Here is a 26,766-nt window from a genome sequence, read left to right as displayed (position 1 = left end):
TAGGCCCATGCAAACCTCGTGAGGTTCAACAAGGCCAAGTGCAAGGTCCTGCACCTGGGCTGGGGCAATCCCAAGTATCCTAAATACAAAGAGAAAAGAAGTTGTGGATGCCCTAATCCCAGGACCCCATCCCACGAGGTGTTCATGGCAGGGGAGTTGGAACTAGATGACCTTCCACCCCAGGCTGTTCAATGATTCTACAGTTGTGTGATTCTACAAGTAAAGGCTGGGGGACAAATGGGTTGAGAGCAGCCCTGAAGTAGAGAACTTGGGGGTACTGGTCAATGAAAAACTGAACGTGAGCTGGCAATGTGAGTTTGCAGCCCAGAAAGCCAACAATAACCCAGGTTGCACGAAACGTGTGACCAACAGGTCAAAGGAGGTGTTGCTCCCCACCTGCTCTGCTCTCGTGAGACCCCACCTAGAGCACTGCGTTCAGCTCTGGGGCCCTCAGCACAAGAAGGGAAGGGACCTTTTAGAGTGAGTCCAGAGAAATCCAGAGGACACACAAGAAGATGATTAGAGGATTGGTGCACATCTTTTATGAAGACAGGCAGAGAGAATCGGGGTTGTTCAGCCTGGAGAAGAGAAGGCTCCAGGGAGACCTTACAGACACCTTGCAGCGCCTAAAGGGGGCCTACAGGAAAGCTTGGGAAGGACTCTTTGTCAGGGGGTGTTGTGATAGGACAAGGGACAATGGTTTTAAACTAAAAGAGGGCAGATTTAGATTAGATGTTAAAAAGAAAGTCTTCACTCAGAGGGTGGTGAAGCACTGGCACAGGTTGCCCAGAGAAGCTGTGGATGCCCCATCCCTGGAGGTGCTCAAGGCCAGGCTGGATGGGGCTTTGGGCAACCTGGTCTGGTGGGAGGTGTCCCTGTGCATGGCAGGGCGTTGGAATTAGATGATCTTTATGGTCCTTTCCAACCTGAAACAATCTACAATTCTTTCAGACAGCAAGTTTGTATGACACACTGAACTACCACTGCTACTTAAGAAAAGACCTGGAAATTACAGGAGTGCATATGTCTCAGAATCATGTTTTGAAACTTAGTTATCTTTTCTCATCATTAACCTGTCACCCATACAAAAACAAGACAAAGCATACAAAAATCAAGCTACTTGTGTGATTACTAAGAATACTTAAAAAGAGTATTTCCCATCAAATGTTATAGACAGAATACATCTGCAGTGATTTATCACATTTTAAATGAGTATAATGAACATACTGTAGATCTGATTATTTTCATGAATTTGACTACATGCATACTACCAAAAAAATCTTTTAAACATTGTAACTACTATTTTATGAATCCTTCATAAACTACATTTATGTTGCAAAATTTATCAGTATAGTTACATATTATTTATTTTCATCACATTTTTCAAAATTAAGATTTTCAGGTAAAATCTGGACAGTACAAGGATATAGACAAGCTACTTTTTTTTTTTTTTTAATAAAAGTGTATTAGCTTCTTATAAATGCTCTCTGCAAGTGTTCTTCCTTCCAGCATTTTAATATTGCTCATTAACATTTAAAGAAATGCAAAAAATGTCAGATTACAGATAAGATGATATAAACATAGAAATACTCTATTTTAAAAAATTAAACATGCATAGTACATAAAAAAAAAAGCTGGACTGATAAGGCTGAAGACTGAACTCAAACACCAAGCCAGAGGACAGAAAGCTGCAAAGAGCATTGCCCAGTATTGCTTCCTATGCCTTAACTTCTGCATCTGTCTTTCTCTAATCTCAGGCTGCGTTTTTTCCAAGCAACAGCCATATGAACCTTTGTGTGTAAAATACAAGAAACCATTATGGATAATTACTCCAAGTTTTTAAGGAACAATAACAGCATACAATAGCAATAAAGTTTTCCCCTGACTACTTCGTGAATGCATCCCAGGCACAACCTGGGATGAAGTTCCACATGAAAGAATTTGATGGAGAAGAAATTAAAACCACAGATTTTGAAGGACCTGACGACTTAGTTCCTTCATTAAAAACTTTTCAAACTATTTCTGATACTTTAATACTCCATACCCAAAGCAAGGATGTACCTGGGCTGGAATTCCTTAAGTCCTTTACAGACAGAATGAAACATGAATAGACAGACTGTGTTCTAGGAAAGCCTGTGACAAAGTCATTCAGTTGCCCTCCCCTCCTATCCTCTATCTAACACATAGAGGATAACCCTGCCTGCCTGATCTCTGCACATGTCCGCATCCTTCACGGCTTCCCTTCTTTACACCCTGGTGAAAACGCACTGTCGGGTGTCCAAGCACTGGTTGCCTCCAATTTGTGAAATCAATTTTGCAAAAAGTATAATTAATGCAATTCTTATAAGAAGTATTTTTATTTCTAAATGTGTTTTCTAACTGTAGTAATCAGATTATTCCCATCTACTGCTGGTTAAAACCATGCACAGACTGCAAATGTGAAAGGACTGACTAATTCTCCCTCTGGGTGTCAAGGAATTGGTAGTAGAAACAGGAGGGATTACTTTCAGCTAAGCAATTACGTTTCTCTTGCAAAATGTAGGGTATTCAGCTCGTGAGTGAGACACCGTGTCATTCAATCTGTTTTGACATGCTTAACAGATGCTAGAAGCAAGAAAAGAACTTAGGAACCATCAGTGCTCCATAAACAACATAATGCATATCCTGGGGGTGTCCCCCTTAATTTAATAGTGTCATTTTTGCCTCTGTGCAATGCTCTGTTTGGGCTTACTACTTTGGTATTACTGCTCCAGGAGAATTTAGATTTTAACAATATTTTTAAGGTCTGTCATTTCAAAGCCTGAAGGAGTTGGTACAATCATAGCAGGTTGGTCTTCAGTTTCTTTGAAAATAAGCAGCAAGTCTTTGTAGATGTGTATGATAAACTGCTCCCCACACCTACATTACCATCAGATACTAAATTCACCAAGCAGAATAAAGCTGCTTTTGCAGCCTTTTGGAACTTCCTAGTTGAGAAGACTGTTTAAGGTGGAAGAATTGTTACTGATCATGGAAAAAAACAATGGACTGAAAATCCCAGCATGGTTATTCCATCTTTGTATACCCCAAAACTGTTTATCAGCACTTTCGCAGTAACAGAGAATATTCTGTCCTCTGTCATACACCGTCAACTTCAGTTAGAATGCAGCAAAGGCAAATGTAAGCTTTTGGAACATGACAATGTTTTTAATGAGTTAACAAAAAGTTTCCAATGTGAAGAGCTTTTCTAATGAGGAAGTATTTAGAATAACTTCTGTAATATGTTTTTTTCTGAAGTTCTGAGCAATAAACGAAACTGAATGAATACAGGATTGCAGAAAAGCGGTTCCCTCTTTAGGAAATCTTTTCTGGATAATCATGCCACTATTAAAAGTTTAAAAGAGAGAAGGGTAAAAAAAATGCTATTCTACTTGTATTACAGAACTATAAATAATATTTCCATTTCCACTGGCAGGCAATGAAACAACAAAATCTTGAAAACCAAACACAAACCTGAAGATGTTGTGAAGACATAGGTAAGTCATACAAAATTCAACACGGGACCACCTGCTCTAGTGGTAAGTCACAGAACCCACAAGAGTGAGAATATTTAAGCTGTAAAAGGCAAACCAAATAAAAAAGTAACCTGTGGTTTATAAAAGGTAACCTGCAGTATACTCTGGAAAGTTTTGTTGAGACAGTTTCTTACCAAATACAGCTGAAAACATTGAGAGCCCAGGCAGGACGTATTAATCAAGTAGTGTATTCTGAACTGGTAAACTATAAAACAAATATTACCTACTTTTTTTTTTTTTTTTTTGATTTTAAAACTAGAGGACAACTCAGCAAATGAGAAACACAGAAACAACTTCATCTTACCAACTGGTTAATTTTTTCCCTCTCAGATGATCATTTTTGGCCAAGCTATATAAAATTTTCAATACAAACGTTTTAGCAATTTTTATTGTTTCTTACTGTTTATATTTATAAACATCTAGTGATTTTTTTTTAAATAAACATCCCATGATTTTGCCAAGTTCACAGTCAGTTAATACTTAAGTTGGTCCTTGCCCAAACACTGCTGCCGGCAAGCAGTATGTATTGTTTTTCAGTGTATAAAAATGCTGAGTGGAAATGTTGTGTTGCAGGTTTCCAAAAAATCCTAGTTTTCTTTTTAAATTTTCTTAGTATTTTAAGGTTTGTCAAGTTCTTTGAGTTCTTCAAAAGCCTTTTTAAATGCAAAAAAAAGTTTTACTAGCAAATAATATATGTTGAAATATATGTTTAGAAACACAGAAACTTAGTAAGTATACCAAATAAATTCTGACACAAAGCATAGAAAAACTAGTTAATTTCATTTCAGAATTTGTATTGATTCCAGATGGATAGCCTTGTATCCTTTACCCCACGTTCTGATTCTTCTGGCTCATGCCAATGCCCTAAGCATTCCTACATGTCCCTTGAAACAGCCAAAAGAATAGGACAGTTTTGATTATCCATCATTCCATTAATAATGGAGCCAGATGTTATCTGGCCATGGCACAGATCATCTTCTCAGCAGCACTAATCTTCATCCCCTCAGCTATGAGGGTAACACTGCCTGAACTCATGTGAAATTAAAATAACTCTCTCCATTTTTTTCAGCATTATAAAAAAAAAAAAAAGTCAGTTCACTGCCTCAACTCTCCTTATTGATGAGCAGAACATCCAAAGAATTATCACCTCAGAATTCACGACAGTGGGAAATGACCACAGATCATAAACCAGATGCACTAACCAAACTGAAGAAATCCAGTTACTCTAAATTAATAGTCATTGTTCTGAGTGACCTGAAGTTCACTTGAATTAAAATGGAAACCCTCAGCTGCACTTAATGATTTCATTAACACATGGTAAAAACCAACAACGGTAAGAATAAAAGCAGGTCAGTATTTTGTTAGGATGGACATCGAAGACTACTGCTAGGTTCTTACTCTGGATAACAGTGAAGTGCCCTGTCCCTGTCAAATAGTACACATGGAGGGCTTTTTTACCAATACTCTTTGCACTAGAATGGAAGACCATTTCAACAGAAAAATGGAAGAGGGAATGAATAGCCACGAGCTCAAATGGCAGACACATTAGATTATTTAAGACTCTGAAGAGATTCCTGAAATCCTAAGTATTCCTATCCAGCTCTTCAAGAATTTGTATTTTTGAGAGGGAAGGAGGTTCAGGTCGGAAATGAGGAGAAATTTCTTCTCAGAAAGAGCAGTCAGGCACTGGAACTGTTTGCCCAGGGACGTGGTGGAGTCACCGTCCCTGGGCGCGTTCAAGGGAAGGTTGGACGTGGTGCTTGGGTTTAGCGGGTGACACTGGTGGTAGGGGGATGGTTGGACCAGATGATCTTGGAGATTTTTTCCAACCTTAATGATTCCATGATCAGTGATCCTGAGTAACTGGAAAAAAAGTGACAAAAGATGGACGCTAGAGGAGGTGCAGTATGGATCCATGGGAAGTTACTTTCATTTTACTGATAGGACCAACAGAGAGGGCCTTGAAAATAGTACCTTATAGGAAAAGTGTACTTTCAGCTCTTGATTGCAGAGGTTTTACTTAACAGCAGGAAAGGCCACTAAGAGCACGAGTTGCTAGGGTGCTGCCCCCCAGACCACTTATTACCCACCAAAACTTTTATATTTTTTATATAAAAGTTCCAAATGGTATTCTTTGGCTTGTTCATACTACTAGCCATAGAAATAGAGTTGCTATTTGTTTTGTTTTGCAGTCCCACAGCCTGACATCCTATCCATTGAGTTTCTAAAGATTTGGTCATTGGAAGAAACCTTCTTATAAGCACATACTACAACTCTGCATTATGCTCAGGACCTTCTTCATATTAAGTGGTTAGCATGGACTTTCAAGAAAAGTAACTCCATGGTTTTGCTAACATGCAAAACATCACACAGGAATTACATCCTGAAGACTGAATAAGTATTTTTGTTTAGCTAATAATTGTTAAGTTACAAGAATCAGTAGGCAAATGTCTACTAATAGTAACAAACTGATCAATCAGCTCAGCAGCTGGTAGCTATAACCATCTGCAAAAAAAAAACAGAAAATTGCACCATCACCTTGTTACAATTTCAACACTCATCAGTAGTGGTGAGGAGATACAGAGGTGTTTGGGATGCCGTGCTCTCTCTCTCTCAAAATATTTAAAGTGCTGATAATCTGCTGATCAAAACACAACCTCCAACCAACAAACAGTAACAATAAAATGCAAATATGAAGAAGCAATAGAAATTGTACTATGTGTTCTAAGATATTTTTTATTGTGCGTATCTAAATACAATGTAAAGTCCTGGTATCTTTATCTGTTAAGGTAAATATACTTTAACAGCAAAAATCATTTTCATGACAGCTAAATATTTAGTGTGCCAGTAAACTTTCAAATAAAATTAGAAGAAATCAATGTAAACTGAATAAATAAATGGAATTTACCTCTCTTTTTCCAGCTCTTCTAAATAACCAGTGCTTTCCCTGCTTCCATTCATAAATCCTCTTCTTGGAAACGATCCCATGGGAACAGGACTGCACTCTCCTGAACGGCTTGACACAGACCCTTCCCGGCTCCCATATGAACGCACAGACACTTTTGGCCTTAACTTGACTCCAGGGAAGTTGGTACTTTCCAAGTTCAATTCTGGATAATAAAGAGCAAATAGTTTCAGAGCTGAAGTTCATCAGTGCATTAAGGAGATCTTTTCTATCTTGATTTTGTACTTCATGAACAAATCTGTGTTTTTTGATGGAAATAGTTTAAACATTTTGCATTGGCATTCACAAAAGAACATAATGTGAACAAAGCCAATCTTGATGGTACACTTAGAGATACTTGTCCTCTGAGCAGATGGCAAAACTACTGCAGTCCTGCTCATCACAACAGTGTCCCCACGCTAGTTTCCCTGCCTCCTTCCCAGAAGACTTAAGAAATGGGCCAAGTTTTGCATAAATGCCGTTGGAATTGCTCGTGGCACATTTACAGCCTCTTCCTCTGCTATCTTGTATATGCTTCACTGTCATGCAGATGACGACAAGTCTGATCACCACCAGGCCCTTAAATGTAGACCCCCTCTACAGTATTTCTGGTTCAGTAGTAAAGATAATGGATATATATTGAAAGTTACTGATTAGTACTTGCTCTGCAAGAATTATATGGGATGGTGCACGTTCCGCCCCATGATCTAGGGAAGGAGGTATCAGTTTTCAGCATGGCAGATACAATTCCAGTGATGTGGCGCAGAGAGGGTAGGACACACAAGCAAATTTGGAGAAATCATGGAACTAATCCATCATTAATTTTAAAAATTACATCTACTTTCTCTGAAATAATGAATGAAGTGGAAGTTGCATCAAATGCAATTCATATGAAGTCCTACAGTAACAGTAGAAAAAGCACAAAAGCAACTTAGAAACATGCTCCTTTTTGAAAATATGTCTTTAAAATGCTTAGCCAAAACAACTATGCATTGAGAGTATGCCTAACCACCAAAGTCAGCAGTGGAAAGAAGGTGCATTTGAGTTTGGAAATTTTACCCCCCAAAAAAAGCAATTAAGAAGCAAATCACCCCATTTAAAACGTAATTGTAGATTTACCTTTAAGTCGTTCTAGTAAGTCAATTTGTCCAGAAGATGCCATTGCCTCATCTTCAATACTTCCTTGTAGCTGTTTCAGCACCTCCTGTAAGAAATTAAACTTCATTAAGAAACCCTTACAGTAATAAACCACAAAGTAAATACACATCAACTGTCCTCAAGTTCACACTTATGTAACACCTACTGAGACACTGATGTAAACTTTATTTCACGAGACCTGTGATCAAGCGTTGTAACTTTTATTTCTGTCAAATAAATCCTATAGCATTTCCCCAAACACTGTCACAATGTAAAGTATATCCTGAATAACAGACCCTCTGGTAATGCAAGCTATTATCTTATTTAGAAGTCCTTCTCAAAGCAAATATACGTTTTATCTCTAATTTACAGATGGAGAAGTGGGAACACAAAGAAATCTGTCAAATTTCTTCACCTGTGTACCTAAAATTAGTCTCGTAAAAATGAAATTTGGGTACATGACTATAAAGTTACTACAGTATTTTGAATATCACATTAAACCTTAAAGGTATCAGTAGAAGTTAGCAGCACTGTAAACCAGCAAGGAGAGGCATAATTATTCTTACTGATACTGTTACTATTACCACCAACTCTGTCACCACCACACCCATGAGAAAAAGACAGGATTCCTTCATGGCATCATCTTATTTGGCTCTGTAGGATTCCTTCATGCAGCTAAAGCTTCAAAGCCAGTAACATACCTGCATGCTGTTGAAACCAAATGAACTATACAGCAGAAGCAACATAATTCTAATGCACAAAAAGCTTCATAATAAATGATTACTGTACTAAAGAAAGGGTCTTGTAAGCCCCCAGGTCCCTAATGCTCAGTGGCCTAAATTCAGGTAGCAAATTAAATGCAAGTTACTGAATGCCTTTTCGATATTGTAATGATGGATACATCAATAGCAAAAATTGAAAACACTGGGAATAAATCAAAAAGCCCTTACAAGAATTTAAAATACGATTTTTCATATTATGGCATAGAAAATATTTTAAGAAGGTCAGGAAACAATAACTCTGAGTAATGAAAGGTACTCCATACTTTTCATACAAAGACTCTACACCTAGAATTGTATTCCTATTCAAACCCAAAAACTAATGAATTTTAGATGACTTTAAAAATCTTTGTATCCCTGTTTTGCTCTTTTCTGAATTCAGCATGCCTTATCATCTACATTAATGATTCCTGCAGCTTCTACAGAAAGTTCCTTTTGAATCTATTTTACTCTGTTCAAAAGAAACAAAAGCCATCTACAAGATGACAAGATATTATTTATTTTAAACAGATATACTGAGGTTTTCTGTACTCAAACTGTTCTTCCTCACACACACACACACACACAAAAAAAAAAGGATTTTGAGTATTTTAGTCATTTTACTGTGTGTGGTCCTGGGAATATAATCTCCAAGCACTGCACCAAGAACAAATGGTAGCAGCACACTCATTCTGCAATCAACCATTATTTAACTACATGCCAGTACTGTAAGCAGAATAATTCTGCTTGATTCTAGATGTATGAACTAGGTCTACTCTGTTTTTTGAAAATAATTCTGAGAATTTGGAAATTGAGGCCAAATTTCCCACTTTACATACTGCCTGACTTGCCAAATCAAGACATGTGCCCACACCGGTGCACTTGTGTGAAGCCTGACTCCCAGCTGCCCCCACTGGCTGCACTTTGATTCACAAAGCAGAATGATCTCAAAAGTGTAAACTGAATTTCTTTCAGACCAAACTAAGCCAGCAGTTACTCTCAAGACTGCTAACAGGCATTCAGCCCATGGGATCAGGCTGTAACTAGTCCAAAACCAAAATGCCATGATATATATATATATTGGGGGACATATATATACTATGCACACTGGGTCCTCAATGAAATTCATCTACAAATCTGCTCTTACTGTGCTCCCTGTTAATGCAGGCATAGCCTTCAGGATCATATTTGGTGGGATAAAATCACTACTCTTGGAAAGAAATCTCCACTGTGCTTGTGCTTTTAAGTGCGTTCAAGGGTGTCCTCATTAGCCACATGGCACAGCCATTTCTATACATAACATCTGCCCTGTCAGCACAGTCAGACAAACGAGTAGTCTGGTGTTTTTCAAAGAAGGACTCCTACATTATCTGACACAAAGGCAGATAACATTTGCAGACAGCAGTCTTAGCTTAAAAGCCTGAAAGGGCAATGTGGGTATGTGGAGTGGTCTTGGGAGTTTTTCAGGCTTCTGAAAGAGCTGTCAACTCAGATAAATTTAGAAATAACTGATGAACCCTCTTCCTCTGAGAGCAGCACCTTGGTGCAGGAAAACAAGTAAACAAAAAAAAACAACAACAACACAAACCTCCAACCTTTCCTCCCACTCTCTTAAAAGCCTTTTTCTCACCTCTCTGCATGCTGGTACTATAGTCCTGCCATTTCAGAGATGGTATGTTCAGGATACTTTCCTACACTATGAGTCTTCTTGCTTCAAGAGCCAGCGTGAACAGCTAAGTAGAAATATTATCACCTTCTCCTATGCCACCATGCCTGCATGGTGTCTGAGTAGCCAAGGACTGCTCTCTCTTCTTGAACATCCAGCATTGGCAACAGTTAAAATCAGCATACTGAATCACCCTTCTCAATGTTCTCTGCTGCAACTCATTAGTTTAGGTTGCACGTTTAAGTTTTACTTTTTCCCCCCCATTTTTCTTCCCTCAACAGCCCACGCATTTTTTCTATTTAGTAGGTAAAGCATTTCATCATCTGTTTTCTTTACCACCATTGCTAAGGTAACGGTGCCATTACAAGACTACTGTGTCTATTTCAAGCTCACTCACAGCACACTTTACAATCTAAACTGACACAACAGAAATGTTATGGAGGGCGATGCAGACCCCCAGTACCAGTGAAAAATGAAGGAGTGTGCTAAAATGACACATTGGGGAATTTGAGCTTTTATTTGAGTAAAGAAAGGGAGAAGTTGTCCACAATAACTGATTTGCAGGAAACATGGCAATTTAACTGTGATAACACAAATTTTTATTTATACTTACTATAACTCCAGGATTCAACACATTCCTTTCACCTGCAGTTCTCCTATTTTTTTTCTTCTAAGATTAATACAGTGTTTTGAAATAATGCTTTTCTATGAGTAATAATCTTGCATGTCTTCTGATATCATGCCTGTTAGATAGCACAACATTGTCTCTCTCTATTAAACTTGGACCACTTTACCTAAATTAATATTGCTATTTAGTTATGCAAACTTGAATACGTACACCACTATGAGTTTATGCCATTATTCTACGCAAATTCTTTACTTGATTGTGACTTCCTAATAAAATAGTTACACAAATCTATGTATATCTACAAAAAAGGCTGCAGAAGATTTTTTTCCCCTCTTCTTTTAATGAATTGAAAATTAAATTGTTATAATGGTCTCTCAAATATAACCTAGGCAGACAGGAGAAGTACATGAATGCTTTTGGAAATAAACGGCAATGTCCCTGTGACTCACCATCATTTAAAAAGGTTTCTGCCTTCATAGCCTTTCTGGACTGAGAAGGAAACTAACAATGTCTTTATGTGTGCGTTCTGTCAGTATAGTCCCAAGCTTACAACTAATTCACGGCTAATTAAATAACGAAGATCAGACCCATCAGCAAGTAACTGGAAAACTACCAAGGAGTACCTTAACAGTAAATGCACCCAACTAAGTAGTACACTTGTAAATAAAATTGCTTAAGGGTTGTAAATTTACTCAAACTCCTAATAAAAAAGGAACCACAGAGACTAAATGCTAATAATACCAAGTTTCAAATCCCAGTGAGTTAAGGTTTAAAAGTATATTTAATTTTGGAGGATTGGAAGTGTATTAAATATCTGTATCTGAAAATATCTAAGAAGATGGTAGCTGCACTAACACATTCTGGCTTATGTATATACTTCTTTGGCAGAAGACAGAACATTTACAGGAGCCTGGTCACATCAGATAGGCTTAGTCTTCTGTAAACTATACTTGCTATTTCCCCTTGCTTTTAATAGAGTAAGCTTTACTACTTTATGCACTTTTCTAAAGGGTTTTTGTTTTCAGAGAATGCCCAAATGTATGAAAATCGTAACAAAAATTAAATACATGAAAACACTGGCAGCAGTATTCCAGTCACAGATGAGTTTCAGTTTGATAGTAAGCAAACGAGATGTTTTAAAATGTATTGGATCTTTTAAAGGTAAGCATGAGCCTGCACTGAAAAAGATTTCTACCAAAAGCTATTCTGTCGATGACTTTTTATTAAGACACTCTTCATACCAGTTCCTTCTTTTCAGGCAGTAACTATACGTGGTCCTGAATGAAGACGTTCCTGTCATCTAAACACTAGACTTCACTGTGTGTATCTTTCAGTGTTTGTAGACAAAACCTGAGTCATCTTTCAGTTTATATTTTAGGTTATGTTTACCTTGATTAGCACTATATTTCTAACACTTGAGTATAAAACCAGGCCTAATTGCACAAATACAGGCAGTGTTTATAATTTCAGACAGTAATTGAACATCTGTCTTCGTACCATACAGGATGGAATAGTACATCGTGAATGACTCCAAAATATTTTGCATTGTTTTTAAATTAGAATATTTCTGTCAGCAACTGTGCTTATGTTTTTAAATGCAATATGCTGAAAGCTTACAATACAGCTGAACTCTAATTTTAAAGTGATTTTTACAGTTCAATCCAGTGCTGCACATTGTTTCAATTATTGGTTTGAAAGGGCAGAAAAAGAGATAACATACTAAAAGCACATCCATCACTCAAATTCAACAAAAGCATTAGGTGCCAAAACAGCTGGGGAAAAAATCAGAGTGCTGTTTGCTATTCGTTTATGGAGAGCAGAACCTGAAGCTCAAGGTCTAGCATGACCCTTCACAGCTGTATCAACTCGACGGTGCCTTAATACTATCACACAGGGCAGCTGTGACACTCACAGGGTCAAGTGAGCATTACGGAAAGGTCCTTCACTCCTGTGCATTCTGGCAAATTACAATGCTGCTTAATCTAGCTCGGTGGGAGCCCTCCTCACTGGCTGAAGCATCAGGCGATTGCTCTGGTTCCTCAACCCTATAACCGAGCCCAAGTGATCACAGCGATGGTGACAGTACTGCTGACTGAGGTCAAACACTGAAACAGATCAACTTTTAACCTTGTAGGAAGAATAAAGCGTTTCTTATGTGAAATGATGTTGTTCATTTTAATTTCAAACAATGTCACTTTTTAAAGGAAAATTATTTGCACGATGCCACCATGCTCATGAGCTGTCACTTGCTGTAACCACACACTGAAACACATTAAGATTTTAGTGCAAGTCCACTGTCAGATCAACTAAAGCATCTTATTTTATGCTCAGAAAGAACACTGTCTGAAATAATGTCAGTAACTATAAATATCACCAGCTCATTTTCACACGAATTACAGAAAAACCTTTTATTCAATTTTCCAACCAATTTGGATTCTGGAACAATCTTTTCAATTGCAAACACCGTGCTAAAAATATTAATTATTGTGAAATCAGAACAGCAAACTGAGAGACACAAATCCATGTCAATATAATGCCACTGTTCCTTCTTTATTGACAGAATTCGCTATTTCACATCTCTGCATTTCATAAAAAACTGGAACTTCCACAACTAGAAAATGGTGCAATTTTTAATTCACTTGAACTTAAGTTATTTGCAAATGTCTAACTGCATTACATGTGGAGTCACTCAAGAAAAATGTTTTCCAGAATTATCATTTGATTCAATTTGTAAAAAAACTGTTCAGCTTAAGGGATTTTCTTCCACTGACATTACCAAATGTTCAATCCACATGAACTGAAATCCTCAAGTTTACCGTTAACATTCTTTTTAGAGGATGCCTCTACACATTTCACTGTCCGGGGCATACCTCCTGTACAGTCAGTGTCGTATTTTTCCCTCCGTGTTATAATTCTGATGTTACAGGCTCCTTTTCGTGCTTTATGACTGACATTAACTCTTCCCTCTTAAGAAAAGCGTGGGTGTGTGGTGCATAGGGTACAACAGAAATACCCAGAATGTGGAAAATCCATCTTAGAATACGGCAGTTACTTTGAGAATGTAGATGAAAGCTCGGGGGGGGGGGGGGGAGAGGGGAAGCATGCTTCCTATGCTAATTATGAACAACAATCTCCCTTAAATATTTGAAAAGTTCAGCTGCTTACAAGTTTGGAAGGAAAATACTGAAATAAAATGGAAACCAATCATATGTTGTAAAGAAAATAATGAATAAATTAATACAGCATGTGGTACCGAAGCTCAGAATTTAGCACCTAGCCCACAAATAGTTGCTCAGGGTAGGAATGTTACCGCTGAATCCCTGGCTTTGCTCCCTTCTTGTTCATCAAACAAAGCACTACCAGTTACAATAGCGTCTCCATCAGATGAAATTAAAATCTTTAGAAATGTATCCTCAAAAGAGGCATTGTCAGTGTCAATGCAAGACTATTAGGAAGTGAAAGTATAGTTGCTAGCGCTCTGCTGACCTGCACCTAAGAAATAATTCTCCAGATGGACAGCCTTTATATTCAAGGCTGTACACAGCTCATTTCACTTTCAGACTAGACCGGTGAACTATTATCATGTACAGTAACACCGATCATACAGGCAGTTAAACAAAGCAAATATTAAGGCTTCAGGGAAAGAAGTGGAAAGCTAGTATCACCACTCAAAGAGCAATGCAAGGTGCCATCATGTTCTGTCCGTTTTTACGATGCCTGCTGCGCAGAATGGGGTGAAGTAAAAAGCTAAAGAAGGTTTTCACTAAGAGCAGTGGCATATGCACACACTCTGAGCAAACACCCACTGGGCCAAGCATTTGGGAGAGGACCTGACTTAAGGTGTCAGATCCCATGCTCCTATTGTATTTCCCAACCTCCCCCTTACTAAATAGATATGAGGTTAAATACACGCACTTAAAACTACAAAGACAGCTAACTTGCAGATGAGTTTTAAAACGCTGTATTATTCTAGAATATAAAACATAATCCAGTCATACTGAAAGCAAACATTTATTTTCACTGAACCAAAATATTTGGTTGGCTGTACTGAATATGTACTGAGTTTTGAGCTCTGTCTAGGATGACACAGTGCCACGTGAGATCTGCATCTCTGAATTTGCATTGAATTCCCTCCTACCTTCTGCTCAACTTTACGGACACGGTGTTTCTGACTGTGACTGAAGTCAAACAATTTCCATGATGTAGGCTACCCAGTCACAGAGAGACCATAGCTTATGAAGGAGACACTATCAGGCTAAGAAATCCAGTTGACAGACGAGGATGCAGTTCTTGTGTTTTTAACATAGTAAGCTGAATTTTTTCTGTCAAAATACAACTTTCAAGAGAAATTCCTGACTCTACACATCATTACATGCATGAAAGTCTGCACTGAGAAACTTCAATTGCAGATATAAATTAGAAAATAACACATTATAGAATGGTGTATTTTCATCCTTATTGTAAGCATTGAGTTTGCTAACTTCAGATGATTTTTTTTTTGGTACAATACGTAAAATTGTATCATCCACCCATGGTAGGGGGGTTGGAATTACTGGCACCCTGAAGGTGACTTCCAGCCCAAACTGTGTTATGATTCTACAACCACAGTGTGTACAGACAGGCCAGCTGCAAAATACAGGTGTCATCATCTGTCTTAAAGCTCATGTTTCCTTAATGGTTAAGTGTGCAAACCCAAATAAGATGCCTTCTAACTTATTTTTTTTTTTTTTGTGGTATTTTCTTTTCCGGTTTAAAGAGAGAAAAAAGTCAAAAACCTCTCTTGTGTAAATGACCATGCTTTCATTGTTTGTTTCAGTCTGAAAGCTCATTTGTGTTACAAGTGAAGAACAGACCTGGGAGTCAGATAATTTGTATCATCCCCACCACTGGAAATGGATACAAAGATGAATTTCACAGAAATGTCTTTATACTTCTGACTCATTAATTCCCTCCCAAAAATTCCTTTTCAAAAGAAAGAAGCTTACTCAAACTCCTCTTGTTCACTAATGCAGCTTGAGCTGTTCTTCAAAACACTTTTAGTTCCTTCTACATTTCCCTTTATTGTCTGCTGTAATTTATGTTTCTGCTTAAAGCTTGCCTAAAGCTGGGCCACAACAAAATTCAGTGAACTATCAAAGAAATCAAAACAAAGCTTCTACTGTGTGCTAGATGGAACATCTATCAAACCGGGCTTTTAAAAATGGAGTTAGGAGAAGAAAAACAACCTCTGTTAAGTCAACAGAGGACACAGAACCATACAAATAACTCCTAAGAGCCTAACTTTTTGTAAAAAGTACAAAAAAAAAAAACAAAAAAAAAAAAAACAACAAAACAAACCTTTAACTTTGGCCACTTTTACCAAAATGTTGAAGAATCAGTCAGACACAATGAGGCTGATTTATTAAAGTTGGCTGGAAAATGCATGGAAACAATGCCAGGACAAAGACAGATTCAATGTCGGCACCACTTCTTGAGGTACACTACTTGCATGGCAATGAGCAAATGTCGAGCATGCTAGAAGGTTCTCATTAGCTGGTGACACACAAGCTAATTAAGGAAGGAGAATTTATGTTTAACTGCTCTAAGTGGCAAGCAAAAAAGTTTCTTTTACTCCCATTTGTATCAATGTAAACAGGATCCTTCTCTAAAAAGTTGTCAGACAAACATATACAGTCAGAACCAGGATGATGGGAAGAAAAATAAAACACTGGAAGCGAAGGATACAGTAAGAAATGGCAACATTTCAACAGTCTCACTGAAACATTGACCTCACAGTATGATCACAATCCTTTGCAACTGCTTCATCAATTATAACAAAGCAACTGGGTCATATTGGCAACTCTACTCAAATACTCCCATCCTTCTAAAACAATCTAAGAACTCAGGTTTCCTAAAAACAACAACCACAAAGAAGCACACGACCCACAAACAAACAAAAACCCCACCACTTTCTATCATGTTATCTCAGAGCCACCTTATATAGAATTTCCGAAGTTAACTTTTCAAGCATTTTTGTCCCAATTAACATGTTAGAGTATAAATTTTCACCAAAAAATAGTAAACAAACAAACAAAAAATGTTTCTGAAATTATTTTCAAAAGTATTTTTTCCATGAACTAAACACACTGAGGATTCTGCTACTTAGGACCAGAGCTATGCAGTGGATCTGCTTAGACCTTCTCATTAAGACCTTCTATTGAGTACCTAACGACAACTGAAAAGGTTTTAAACAGAACAAAAAGCTAAGCTGTAAACCAGGATAATTAGCAAACCTTTTAATAAAAAATATTAACAATTTAAATGACTTGAAAAGACACTTCTGCTGCATTTCCTGAGGCCCCGTACAGCTCTCCCCTGCCTACTGCACCCCTTGCAGGGCAGATGTGAATTGCAGCACACGCTGTAGATTGCTACCTGCTCAGAGAAAGGGCTCTTTCCAACACCAGCCAGGTAGACTGCTCCATTTCCTACTCTCTGCTGCAGTCTCCTAGGATCTCTTCTTCAGTTACGGGCTCCCCGGCATGTTGTTGTTGTCACCTTCCCTTCCCTCTCCCCCTCCCACCATCCCTTCCCACACCCGGCCTCTGAAGGCCCTCTCCTTCATAATGCTCAGGGGCTCTAGAACAGAGGAAGATTCCTCCTCCTCCTCCTGGGGCTCTGCTCCAACCAGCCTTAAGAGATCGTGACCCTGCTGGGAAAAAAAGAGTGGAAGCGAAAGCAGGCACCCTCCTCACGCTGAGTCAGACCAAATGCCAACCTGTGCCAACATCCTACCTTGGCAGGAACCCAGAGCAGATACATGAACAAAAAACACATTGTTCATTCCACTCCTGTATCCCTCTTCCCAGCTGTCCTTAACTTGCAGACTTCCTGAATCTGCATCGCTGGTGGTGCTAACCCCTGATCGATTTTTGGCATCCAAACGCACTGAGTTTTATCTGGCACCCATTTCCTCAGTCACTCGATACCACAAAATCCTTCTGCAGCTCTTCACACTCAGTGCTCGATATTGCCTTACCAAAAATCATTAGTCAAACTTTTACATCTTTTTATTTTTCTTCTCCAAATAACTTGCGAATATGTTGAAAAAAAATCAAGTCACAGCAAAAATCTCACTAGGTCACTACTGGCTACAGTAAAAAAAAAAAAAACCAAACAAAAAATAACCATTTATTCTATTGTTTATTTTTTTCTTTATTTTCTATCTTTAACTCACATAGCAATTGAAGAACTTTCCCAAATTTTCAAGAATCTGATGAGGGAGATCAGCAGTTTTTCCTAGGACGTTTTCTTGAAAAGTGGCATCACACCTGCCACCTTCCGTAACACTCACGCTGAGGGCATTTTAAACATGTAGCACAGATCATGATCATTGTCTGACAAGCACCAGTGGTTGCTATAACCAGGAGGACTTCAGTAAGCAGAGGATCTTGCAGGAAAATTACATACACAAATTTGATGAGCAGTGCAGATGTCTGTTTGGTGGAAGAGTCAAATTAAAAAAAAAAGATTACCGTCAGTTTGAATTCTGTAGATTGACAGCGTGTCATTATTTGCTATCTGTTAAACATAAGGGTAAGGGAAGATATCTAAGGAAGAAAGTGAAAACATGCTGGGTAAGAAGCCCGGGAGACAGGGGTCCAACTCTAAAGCAATACAGTCGACACAGCGTAGACTATATGGGGCAGCAGCTTTGACTAAGAAGCTCTACGTGATGAACTGCTGTGAGGAGGGAACCTACCACAGAGAAACTTTGCGATCCACGAGCAAACAAGAAATGACTGGCTGACAAGCCAGTGAAGACTGTGGAAATGTTTGGCTAACTACAGTTATAAGCATCCCTATCTCATGATCACTCCGGGAAATGATTTTTCCTCTTTCCTAGGCTGTAATCCACTCTTTCTCAAAGCCAGAGGGGTTACGCCTCAGTCCTCCAGTTGCCGAAAACCAGGGGATGGCACAGGTTGCACCTTACTGTTGACAGTTCAGTGATTTCATATGTGAATTACTTCAAAACACTTGAGTGAATATCAAATATTTCTGACATTTCACTGTATCTTTTATCCCTTCATGCTAAAAGTTTTTTCTATTATTGACAATAAATTTTCAGACACAACCCCTGAGATGCTCTCTGTGTATCAGGGAAGTATCTCTAAGCTCCTTATGTGCAATTACTGTGGAAATATTACTACACTGCTTTTAGTTATCAAGCAACTACAACCCACTCTATTATACTTGTCCCAATCTCTTTGTGAAAGTATCAGATGCCTCATCACACCTGGAGATCAGATTTCCAGTGACTGCTCTGGAAATAAAGCTAGTATTCCAGTCCGTGACAGAACGCACACAGACACAGCTACGGCACTAACACTTAAGATTCAAATACAAGCATTTCACAGTCACACTGCAGTTTGCTTACTACCCTTGCTTACCAGCCTATTCACTAACAGGAATTCCAGATCAAATACATCTATTCTAATGTGTTTCTCTTCCATGTACTGAATATTTTACTTTCATATCTTAACATTATTCTTCAATTTTTTTATTGCTGTATGCCTTGCTGAAATACTTTACTCTGTGATGTCAACTATAAATCTTTTCTCCAAAGATAAAAGAAGAAAAAGGGGAAAAGTGAGATGAAGCAACAAATACTTTCCTTTCAGAAAGTGATGGGAAAGACCTGTTTATCTGACACAATAGTAAAATATACAATTTCAGGTACTTTGTAGTAAAAACTGCTGATAGATTACTGAAGATGGGATCCATTAATTGTATGTATCCACCGTTAACCTGACTAAGCTTATGTATAGGAAGATACATACCATGTATGCATACAACATGTGACAAGATTTGTAAGCAGTATGTTTCAGGGATTTCTGTCAGGCTTCAAATGTGACAGGCTTCAAATTCTGATTTGCAAGCACATGGATTATCACGATACATTGAAATGGATTCCCGTGCCAGAAACAGAAAAACCTCTTGGCATCTTCTGTGCTTTACAATGAGGATCACTAAACACTGCCGATCAGAGGGACAACTGATCAGAATAAAGTAGGTTCTCATGGTTAAGTATCAAGAAACAGTGGCTAAGCAGGAGATAGTCTGACCATTAAATGAGGAAGGTGAATTAAAAAAAATGCAATCACCTGTTTAGGTAATCAGGAAAGCATTAGATAAAAGCATTTACATATTCTGGAAGAGGCTCTCTCTGGGCAGACATTTTGAACCAAACCTTAAAATGTGCATATGAGGAATGAAGAGTGTCAATAACATTTAAATTTTTATGTTTCTGCAAGTGTAAACTTTTCTAAAAAAGGATGCGATTCAGTCACTGGTATTCTTGGTGTAAGAAATCAGCATTATTTGTTGTTGCTGTCATTTGAACTCTTAAGGCAAAATCCCACTTCCACACGTTAACGAGGAGTTCATAAGCAAAAAGTGTAACAGTGTCAAAACACTGCTAGTGAGCTTGCTCCTGAAACACTCTGAACATCCATCTCCAGTTTTCATAAACAAACTTCAAGCTGGAAGCAGTGCATTTTTAAAATTCCATCTTTTTCATGAAACAACCAAGCTACTGTAACTCTTCTCTTAAGTTGCCATCTTGCTAGTGAGTCTGCTATTCCTGCTAAAGATCTGTTTGTTCATCTCTTTAAATAGTCACAAAAAGAACGGTGGGAAGTTGTATTTGCAGAGAAAATAAAATGCAAGTTATTTTTTTTTTTTACATAAAATCACACTCAGTTCCTCTAAGGAATAAGCTTTCCCATATTCTCACAAATTTAGCATGACCGCTGCAAATGGAACAGGCACCATGGCATCTTGTATAGCACACCTCTGACCTTTAATTCAGCGAATTTAAGTATTAATTAATCAACTGCACAAAGTATACAAAAACCTAAAATAAATCTGATATATTATATTGGCTTGAAGTGTCTTCTGCAGCTACTTTTCAGTTATCTAAACGCTGTACAAACATACTCAAAATCAAAATTCTCAAAATATCAGCACTATTTTTTTAATTCAAAATCTGTTCCAATCCAACAATATCAACGATTATGAGGTTTACTACTCTGCTAATTTGCAGAAAAAAAAAAAACTTTCCATGTCAAAAAGAAGCCACACTTTGGACCCACACTGAACATCACAGTAACTAGCTCTCTAGTTTGTCTTTAAAATCTGAATTCTATAAACAAACAAATAAAACAACAAAACAAACAAAACAGAAAATCATTAATACTAAAATATTTATATGAAGGCAACCATCTGCCAAAAAAATCAAAAAAAAAATGTAAAAAGTATGAAAAACGTGTTTCATGAACATGAAAAGAAAAAAAGATTCCATAGAAGTTTAACCATTGCTTTGTTTCTTTACAGTGCAGTTTCAGCTACTTAGAACTCTTCTAAAAATAATCAGGATATCTGAATGTATTTTGTATTGATACATGGAGACAGTATAGAGGACATTAAATGAGCTGGAAAATAATATGGAAAATGTAACTGTAAATGTGCTATATAAACACAAAAGGGAAGACATTATGCTCACAGAGCAGTGCACATAATAAAGTTGGCGTCTTTCTCACACAAGACAACACACAATTATTATTTTACAATTAAATCCAAGCAGAGACAGAGCAAGCATGGAAATCAAACATAACATAAGTTATTCTTTTGCTAGCTTTTAAGTATCTGAGATTAAATTAAAAGTAACCATGTCCACACAGATCTTGTATGGGGAAAGATATTGATACGAATTCAGTATCATATGAAAAAACGCACCATCCTTAACAATTGTTCCTCACATAAGCCAAGTAGGACAGTCTTCACTTGCAACGTATGTCTTAAAAATTGAGGTCTTTTTCTGACAGAGTTCTACATTTACAGGAAAGTAGCAGTAGAGCTGATGCTGAACTGCTTTTTGTCTCTTCAAAAAATTTACAGCCTTTGAGTTCAAATCTGCTAGTCCATTTTTTCCTAAATTTGTCCATAGTCTGTGTTTTATGTGGTTATGCTTACTATCTACACCTACACACTTAAACTGTTCTTTTATGTTTATGGGCCAACATCATTAATTCATTGACCATCAAACTCCAACAGCATATTTGTTTATTTGGAGAGAACATTTTATCACACAGAACTGCTGTATTTCATCTGACAGTAAGCCAACAGTAACGACTGAATTTCCCAAGTTAGTCATAATACTCTGAGGGATTTCTTTTGTTTGAACAGTTAATCTCTAAGACAACACAAATTAAAAAAGAAAGTGTACACTGTTTTATAAGTCATTTTGGCACCCTGATAGCATTCATCTTTGTTTACCCCTCACTTCCTCTTTTGGTCAGCAAAGTTTTCCCTTTTAATTATGAAATTTAGCTTTAAAAATGAAGCATTCAGATGCAGACGTTGTTCTTATATAGGTCAGTAGTAGTTTACAATAAATGCATCTGCAAGATGAGCTCATGTTAAGCTTTTAATTCCAGTACGATTATCTTACATTTCAGGAATGGAGAGATTATGAAAAATGAGGTATACTTTCACAAATTTTAACACTACAACTTTCAGAATCAATTTCTTTCAAAATATTCAATATTGCCTTCAAAATTCCCCTCCCAATGATTGCCTTCCATGACTGATTAAAGAATATAAGGCAGAATGGGCAAACATACTAGCACAGTCTGAAGAAAAACTATGAAGTATTTCTACAGATCAAAATGAACGGTGTAACAGCGACAACACTGCTGCACATAATGTCATGGGACCACAACTCATTTGCCCCACTGCCACTCCCTTTATCCCTTTCGTGTTTGGGACTGCACTTGGCAGGAGGAGCTGCTACAGCTCGACAGTGCTTATGTGGTATCCCAGAGGACTGGAGTTCGAAAGTAGTTGGAGCATTAACTACTTATATGGTAGCCCAGAGACTTTCTATCTACACTTCCTTGTTTCTTCTAATTACTTTTATTGCAATTATCTCTAATCATGGCACTGGAACCATATGAGCCATGAAGAAACCAGCTTCTTTCAGTGGTACAAAGCCACTATGTACTTTCTCTGAAAATGTACAATACTAAAATTGTCTCCTGAGTGAACAGAATCCTGCAGGATCCCCATCAAACTTTTTCACCCACACGCTCCAATACTGTCCTGGTTTCAGTTAGAACAGAGTTAATTTTCTTCCTAGTAGCTGGTGGAATGCTATGTTTTGGCTTGGGATGAGAAGAGTGCTGATAACACCCCGATGCTTTAATTGTTGCAGAGCAGTGCTTATACCAAGCCAAGGACATCTCAGCCTTTTGCTCTGTCCTGCCAACAGGCAGGCTGGGGGTGCAGTAAGAGCTGGGAGGGGACAGACCCAGGACAGGTGACCCAAACTAGCCAAAGGGGTATTCCATACCATCTGACGTCATGCTAAACAATATATAGGGGTGGCTAGCCGGGGGAGGGGGCCGGACTGCTCGGGGTTAGGCTGGGCATCGGTCAGCGGGTGGTGAGCAATTGCATTGTGCATCACTTGTTTGTACATATTATTATTACTTTCCTATTATCACCATTGTAACATTATTATTATTATTGTTATTATTATTTTGTTATTATTCTTTTCCTGTCTTATTAAACTGTCTTTATCTCAACTCACGGGCTTCACTTTCCATTTCTCTCCCCTGTCCCAGAGAGGGAGGGGGGAGGGTGAGCGAACGGCTGCGTGGTGTTTAGCTGCCAGCCGGGTTAAACCACGACAAATACTTAAGGTGATTCCCATAATATCCTTCAAATTCAACATAAGGAAGACAAAGCAAGGTTTCAATCCTTTTCAAATATATCTGAAACAAACAAGAGAAAGAAATGGCATCTTGCTTTGGATCCAGAAGCAAGCACTCATGAGGAACAGAGATGCCTGGGATTCTTTGATAGAATATGGGGAAAAAAAAAATCAGATTAGTCTAAATAACCTCCTCCCTCTAAAATGAAAAGAAACCCTGAGACTGATACTTGAGTTGGAGGAGTTTTAGGATAAATTCCTCATATCCAGTTTGTCATTTAAGGAGAGAAAATATGAGGTATCTACTTGGAATACAAGCATAAACATTTTCTGTCGAGTGTGATAGAACTGCTTTCAGTTTGGTGATCCATGAGATTTGAAGTAAGGGAATACGGCTGTCCCACATCCCAAATTAATGCCCTAGAGGCATTAATGTCTGTCTCTATGTCACTGGAAATTTATCGATCTACACACACAAAAAAAAGAGCTGTATGGGAACAAGCAAGGGAAAAAAGGCATTTCTGTTTTTCCTTTTCAAAACTGCAAAGATCACTTATCCCATTCTTCACTCCCTGCAGTGAAGGAAATTTTAGACTGCAGTGTCAGAGAGAGAAGGAAAGTTACTGATAGCTTTGTTATAACGTTATCTTAAGAAAAACAGTGTAAGTAACAGATCTAGCTTTCAGATAGAGAATTAAGCAAACAGTTGTTTTTCACAGTTGCTAATACCAAATACAGTTTCAAGTAGCTGGCGCGTTACAGACTATTACTTCATCTCAGTTTAGGTAAAAGACACTTGCATTTTACCCCACAATATAAGGTTTAAATAAAAAGAACTACAATTTTTTTTTGGTTGTAAGTGTTGTAATTTCTAATGACAGTGATTCAGAACAAAAAAATCCTTCTGACAAAGAATATATAGGTCATTCTACATGCTGGAGGAAAGTTCAATTAAAAGTATTTTTTTTAATTGCTATAGTAATCAGATTACAAAGATCAGCTATAAAGGTAACAATAAGTCAATGATATAAAGATGGGAATGCAAGGAGATGGACACTGTTGTCCACAAAAGTTGTTTAATATTTAGAGCTAGCCTATGCTATACAGTACCATTTGCAGAGGTAACAACAGTATTAGCTTTGGTACCAAAAGCTCTCTGGTTCTGCTGGCTGTTAGCAAAAAGAAGCAAGATTTGTCAGCTCAAGAAGGGCACCCTATTAATGCTGCTAGAATGCTTCTGAAATTCTGCCTTCTTCAGGGTCATTGTCACATAGATGCAGCTGTTATGTATCTTCCAGTTTATCAAAATCAGTCTAAATTCCATTTTTGCCCAGTGTTTTGTCCTGGATAGGTCATTCTGAAAGCCTACACCTAGACGTAAGACATCGTTAGATTTGGATGGAATTATTGTATGAATGTAGGCTGTCAGAGAGGCTGAACACTTCTGGTCTTACTTTAAAATTAACTTTTTTTGGGGGGTTGCTATATATTGTAACTCTAATAAACCCCAAAATTATTAAATTATTAAACTTACCTTAAAACACTGACAGTCTCCAGCCTCTCACACAACTTTCTGCTGGCAAGTACAGCAGTGGTAAAATGGTAATATGTATCATGATACACCAGGAAAAAAGCTAGAAAATTTGAAGGAGCTTCTAAAAACAGTTTTGAAATATTTTGATTTCCATATTAAAAACAAAAGAAAACAAAAAGTACATTTTATTAAGTAAATTTGATTGATAGCTGTTTCCCTTACACAGCCTGTAAATGAAGGCTTGTAGGAATCTTGAAGAACACTGAAACTATTGAACTACCAGTCCACTGAAACACACACAATCAAATACAAAAGGCATCCACACAAAAAATGATGCAGTTGCAATACCTTCATGTTAGATGCCTCAGTTTCCAGTTTTGTTAGGTGATTTGAGTTGTCCTCTAGCTCCTGTCGAAGGTTGGAGTTCTCCATCTTTAATGCCTCAACTTGTTTTAACAACTGATCATAGGAAGCTGCGGCCATCCTGGGCTACCCTCAGCCCTAAAAAAAATAAGAGAAAATACTAAACATGAGTATTTTGGCAAAGCAAACAACAAGAAAAAAATTACCTAACTGTAAAATTTTCTCGGTCCCACTTACCACTGAACTTCCTAAACATTTAATTTAAACCCATTAAACAGAACTGCCAGTATCAAACGATTGCCAGTTCAAAGGCTTTTTCCAATGGGCTTCCATTCGATACACACGATTAAGCTTATGAAAGTAGTTCATTAACGACTGCATTAGGTATAAGGGAAAGCCAGAATACATGAAGGAAAATCACAGCATCATATTATAACACTCCTTTTATTGGCACTCTAATTCTAGCAATAAGAAACTATAGAGATAATAGACCATATTTAATCATTTATGTATGATCAACAAGCACTGCCAAACATATCTAGAAGATGCCGCCTACCTACAGGTTTTATGAAACAAAAGGTGGTCAGTCCAGTGGCTCAAGATTCCTTAGGACAGAACAGACTAATGGAGATGTGGTGTGAAAAGACAACGGTAAATACTGACAAATTTTAACAGAATAAAAGCATAAATATACTAGTAATGGCGTCTGTTGTTAAAAAACAACTCCAAGTAATCAAGATTAAAGCAAATCTTCATGCAGTATCAACCCAAGAAGTGGTCATACTGCACAGCAGAAGAAACAGATAAAAGCCAATTCGTAGTATTAAGACACCTCATATTGTAAATATGTGTAGGGAAGGTATGGCACAGAAACCATAAAATTGAAAATGTTGTTTTCATAGTGATTGTGCTAATTGGTCATACGTGCCTTTTCAAAAAATGTTACTTTGGTTAATATCATAACATTGGTTAATATCATAACATTCCCGCTCTACTCTGTGCTGGTGTGGCCTCACCTCGAGTACTGTGTGCAGTTCTGGGCACCACAGTATGAAAAGGACATGAAACTGTTGGAGAGTGTCCAGAGGAGGGCTACGAAGATGGTGAAAGGCCTTGAGGGGAAGACGTACGAAGAACGGCTGAGGTCACTGGGCCTGTTCAGCCTGGAGAAGAGGAGGCTGAGGGGGGACCTCATCACAGTCTACAACTTCCTCGTAAGGGGGTGTCAAGAGGCAGGAGACCTTTTCTCCATTAACACCAGTGACAGGACCCGCGGGAACGGGGTTAAGCTGAGGCAGGGGAAATTTAGGCTGGACGTCAGGAGGGGGTTCTTCACAGAGAGGGTGGTTGCACACTGGAACAGGCTCCCCAGGGAAGTGGTCACTGCACCGAGCCTGTCTGAATTTAAGAAGAGATTGGACTGTG

General features: G+C 38.0%; 1 protein-coding gene across 6 annotated transcripts in view; it reads right to left on the bottom strand.

The window, feature by feature from the left end:
• APC (APC regulator of WNT signaling pathway) overlaps positions 1-26,766 on the bottom strand; it is an 88,924-nt gene that overhangs the window by 36,261 nt on the left and 25,897 nt on the right. For all 6 annotated transcript variants that reach the window (XM_032205581.1, XM_032205580.1, XM_032205584.1 and 3 more), the window contains exons 2-4: positions 25,327-25,479; positions 7,618-7,702; positions 6,463-6,664 (exon numbers count right to left, since the gene is read on the bottom strand). In XM_032205581.1, coding sequence (XP_032061472.1) covers positions 6,463-6,664; positions 7,618-7,702; positions 25,327-25,461 — 422 coding nt within the window. In that variant the 5' untranslated portion in view covers positions 25,462-25,479. The remainder of the gene's footprint in view (positions 1-6,462; positions 6,665-7,617; positions 7,703-25,326; positions 25,480-26,766) is intronic.

The sequence above is a fragment of the Aythya fuligula genome, chromosome Z (genome assembly GCF_009819795.1).
Source record: "Aythya fuligula isolate bAytFul2 chromosome Z, bAytFul2.pri, whole genome shotgun sequence".
Lineage (NCBI taxonomy): Eukaryota > Metazoa > Chordata > Aves > Anseriformes > Anatidae > Aythya > Aythya fuligula.
The sequence above is the reverse complement of the archived record's forward strand: the minus strand, read 5'-3'. Positions and strand labels throughout refer to the sequence as shown.